Here is a 4,456-nt window from a genome sequence, read left to right as displayed (position 1 = left end):
TCACCTTGGGCTTTCAGCTTCACTCCCTTCCCCCTCTTGGCTTTCTTGTAGCAGCCACAGCAGCATCCTTGTCTTGCAGGAACTGTGATGCATTTTTGCTGTTGCCCATGTTTACCCACTTGGTAATTTTTTCTTTCCTGTTGTTCATGTCCTCTTTTGAACATTTTATAGCGAGTGGTGGTGGTCTTGCGTAGTAGTGTTCCCTGAGGTTTAAGAAGCATTCATTCCTTGCCAGAAATGGTATATGAAATGGTATTCTTTAGAGAAATCTTTTTCTCCCTTATAAAATGAAAACTGAACATTATAAAAGGCATCATATACAGAAAGTGTGCTGAAGGAATATGAAATGTATGGAATGTTCACAGCTACCTCCTCTGAGGATTTCTTCAGCACTTGTTAATTAGAAAACCCCTGTCAGTAGCAGAGGTCTGCCAGTTGTCACATATATTCTAGCAAACATGCATTCTAGTGAAATATTGACATGCTCTGACCTCTTTGAATGTACAAGAAGTGATATGAATAACGTAATGCACTCAATAACTGTGCATTAATTGCAAAAATCAGTAAATCTATTATTTAGACCTGTGAATGGAAAATCAGACTTCTAGTAAAGTTCCCTGTGAGCTAGGTGACAAGATTGCTGTGAGTTCAGCCCACATGCATAATTTTGTGTGTCATACAGGTAGAAGATTTTAAAAGGGAATCTATCTATATGCAAATCATCCTTCCACTTCAGTAGCAAAACAGTTTTACGTATAAACATGTACTGACCAGTATGCAAAAAGATTGTGCCTAGAAAAATACCCTTTGGTGTTTATTTATTTTTATTTAGCTTGAGTTGGTTTTATGATTTTCACTCTATTACAGTATGTTTGCACAACCGATAAGGACACCCAGAGTTGACTATTGATGTTTATTGAATCATTTATATCAAATAAACACTTTTGGAAGTCTGACCACAGAAAGTAAAAGCATTCCTTTGAGAGGAGATAAATCAGAAATCCTTACTGGAAGAAAAGGATGTCTGCTTGTTTCATTTTTCAATGTCTGAGAAGGTGGTACGATTTCAAATGGCATGACTGAAATGTGGACACACCAGCGTGGGAGTTCTAGTACATGGTGTACACAGTCAGGTTCACAACTTGCAGCTGAGATACTCTGGGATGCATTAACCCTTTGCCCTGTGCAGCCTCTTAGATCAAAAGGGGTTTTATGTGCTAGTTCCAAGTCAAACTATAAAGTCAGTCATCTAATCTGTTTCAGTTGGAACAGTTCCTATCTCTGTTTAGTGCTTACTGTCTGGACAGATTGTAGTGCGTGAGGGTTCAGGTCTCATTAGTGTATCATTTAGAATTGAAAACCTATTCAATTTAATTTTGAAATAATTGGCATATGTTGTTCTTTTTTCTCCCTCTCTATTAATTTACTGATTTCACTGATGTGAGAGGAAACCATATAATTATTCCACTTTAGTAGCATCAGAACAGATATTTAAGAGCCTGGTTTAGTTATTTGGGAACAGCAAATTGGACATACATAGTGGGATTATTCTGGGGTCTGGGCCCATAATGAAATGAGCACTCTTAAATTCCTAAAGTGGGGGAGTTGAAGACTCTCAGTACTTGCCTGTCCCATTCAACTGGGTCCTTTAGTTCCTTTACTTTGTGTGACAAAGCCATTAACTTCAATGAGAACATTAATGCACTAAAAGATAGGTGCAGAGGTCAGCAGCAGGAAGCCAAAAGGGAGCGAAGAGAATTTTGTACTGGTCTGGCAGTTTACTTCACCAAATGCAAATGATACACAATTATTTTCTCATTCCTCTGTTTCACTCTCCCATGCTGATCTCTTTCCTGGGTGCTGACGTTTTTCTTCTACCCTGTCTTTGCTACCATTTTCTACTAAATCAAACAACAAGCTGCCTTTGTTATGGGTGAAGGACTCCTGAAAGTTGCAGGGGCCTGTATTGTCTGGGCTGTCAGAATTCCAGTGCCGTTTCCCAGGGTACTGGCGTTTCTCACCATATTGGTCATTTAGGTCTACCTCATCATTCCAGCCTCTTTTGCTAGGATGCTGGCGCTTGTACATCAGATACCTTCTGCCTGGATGCTGTCTTTTTGATAACTCATTCAAGTAGGTTAGCGGTGCGCTAGGGATGTCAGCATAGTGATCTGACAATGACCTTCCGCCAGGATGCTGCCGCTTTTTCAGCTCCAGATAGCTGTCAAGGTCATCTTCTCTCTCTCTTTTCCCTGGATGCTGCCGCTTCTGAATGTCTCCATAAGATCTGTCTTCCTCAATATCTCTTTTCCCAGGATGCTGTCTCTTGTCCAGGTCACTTAGGTACTTTTTTCCAGGGTGTTGTCTTTTGGAAAGCCATTCTGGCAGAGGGGCATTTGGTTCTGTCCAAGGAAAAGAATAATGTTAATGAGCCCCCCCCCCAATCCTCACTAAGGAAGTTGAAATGGGAATTTGTGGAGTTCTATGGTGCAGGATCATAATCTGTTGATCATTATGGCCATTTAATTGCACAGTTAACTGTATGGTTTTGAATTTGATCACTCTGGATGGCATCTGTCAAAACAGTTCTGGCACATTTTTAGCGAGGATGGATTGATACATTAGGAACTAGCTGCAGGCAAATGGGAAGACATGCAATGACAAAGCCTAATGTGTTGATTCGTGTAAATGTGTCAGATTCAGGTAAAGGGAGATAAGTAGAAGATGCTGAGCAGCTGGATGAAATCAGCTGCAGAAGCTGGGTATGGGGAAGAGCTGGAAATCAGCATGAGACAGGGAAAGGATAGGGCTGAGACACAAGTAGAAGCAGGGATGTGGACATTTGAAAGCCAGCTCAGTATTTCCAGCTACCAATCATAACTCTATTAGTATCTCTTACTCATTCTTAAGCTCTTTGTAATATTTCAGGTCTTTGATCGACACAGCCAACTGCCAGCATTCGTCTGAAGAGGGAGTAGGGCTTTTTCTATTGGCACTTGGGGCCAGCTCCGCTTTCCACTCTGAAAGGGCTCTGTGCTCCTTGTTGGTGGCAGGCACCTATGTGCTGCTTCTTGCAATCCTTGAGTCTGATTTGCTTCTGCTGCTGTCATTAGTGAGAGCAGAGCATCTGCAAGCTAGGAGGCAACAGACACTACAGCAGCATCTGCATTCCCAGCCACGGAAAAGCCCAGCTCTGTTGGGGTGTAGAAACCAGTGGGTTAAGGTAGTAGGTGAATGGCAGCATCCCACCTCCAATTAACATTAGGTACAGGGTCCACAACTGGGAATGTCCTCCACATGTCCTCTTAGAGCTTCCCTAGGGAAGTACTTGCCAGACAGGCAAGTTTTCTGTGACAGGCTTTTACCTTCTTAGTGTGCAGCAGCTGCTTAGTGATGGTACAGCATTGCCTAAGCAGGGAGATCTCAGAGAAGAAAGCGTCTTTTGAGAACTCTGTGTCAGTGTATTGCACCAGACCTCCTATCCTTCCCCTCCCATTAGTTTGAGTAATAAATATATACATTAGAAGCTGGGAACTGTGCATTGGATCTAATGATCTCAGCCAAGTACGATGCCAACATCACCAGATGGATGCCCTCAGTGTTACATGTACCTTTATTCATCCCTTCTTCCTTTTCAGCTTTCTTGAGGACAGACTGAAGAATGAGGCTTTCAGATCTCTGCAGGATGTCATCCAGGGGACTTCTGCCCATGTTCTCACTTCCCTCTGGAAGGGGCTGCCCCTCATCGAGGCAAACACCACACAAAGTCAGGCAGAGGAGTAGCAGTGACAGCTGGATAGATGGCATTGTGGGACAGGGGTTCCTGCAACTTCCATGGGAGAGAGAACAACAGGGGAGGAGAATGGAGCAAACCAACCTAGCAATAATAGCAGTATTTCCAGACACTGAAAAAGAAATATGGCACTGCTGTAGGAATTGAAGTCTCTTATGAGAGTCCTTCCTCATTTCTGTTACTAAGCTCTCAGTTTATTTTATATTCTTCAAAGAATCTGTAAATTCTTAATAATTGAAACCAGGCACTTGTTCATTTTTCTGGCAGAATAAATATGAACATTTTAAACACCTAACTTCCTGATGCACAGATAGTTCTGAGAGCCAGTGATTTTGCTTTGCCTTCTGCCAAGAGGCAAAAATAATTTCCTTCTTGAACTCTATGTTAACTGTTGCCCCACATGAGGTACACACACATATACTTGCACTAGCAATCTCCACCAGGCAATTCCCTTTCTTTCAAGGGAACTGAAGCAATTTATTTTAAAATAATACTGGAATTTGCAGCACTTTCATTCCACCTTTAGTTAAACCCCAACTTTAATACTCCATTTTTTTAATATCTATTTCTATACATTTAAAGTAGCCACGTGTCTGTGTATTTGTCAATATAATAAGATAGCTATGCTTCGTTGGTCAGGAAGATTTCTTGCATTGGGGAAGC

General features: G+C 41.7%; 1 protein-coding gene across 1 annotated transcript; it reads right to left on the bottom strand.

The window, feature by feature from the left end:
- Positions 1-1,815: 1,815 nt before the first annotated feature.
- Positions 1,816-3,966, bottom strand: TRH (thyrotropin-releasing hormone). Its single transcript, XM_009694701.1, has 2 exons — positions 3,612-3,966; positions 1,816-2,402 (listed from the first exon to the last, which is right to left on the bottom strand). The coding sequence occupies exons 1-2, from the start codon at positions 3,964-3,966 to the stop codon at positions 1,816-1,818; spliced, it is 942 nt and encodes a 313-aa protein (XP_009693003.1).
- Positions 3,967-4,456: the final 490 nt, after the last annotated feature.

The sequence above is a fragment of the Cariama cristata genome, unplaced genomic scaffold (assembly GCF_000690535.1).
Source record: "Cariama cristata isolate BGI_N322 unplaced genomic scaffold, ASM69053v1 scaffold15792, whole genome shotgun sequence".
Classification (NCBI taxonomy): domain Eukaryota; kingdom Metazoa; phylum Chordata; class Aves; order Cariamiformes; family Cariamidae; genus Cariama; species Cariama cristata.
This window is presented reverse-complemented; position numbering and strand designations above follow the sequence as displayed.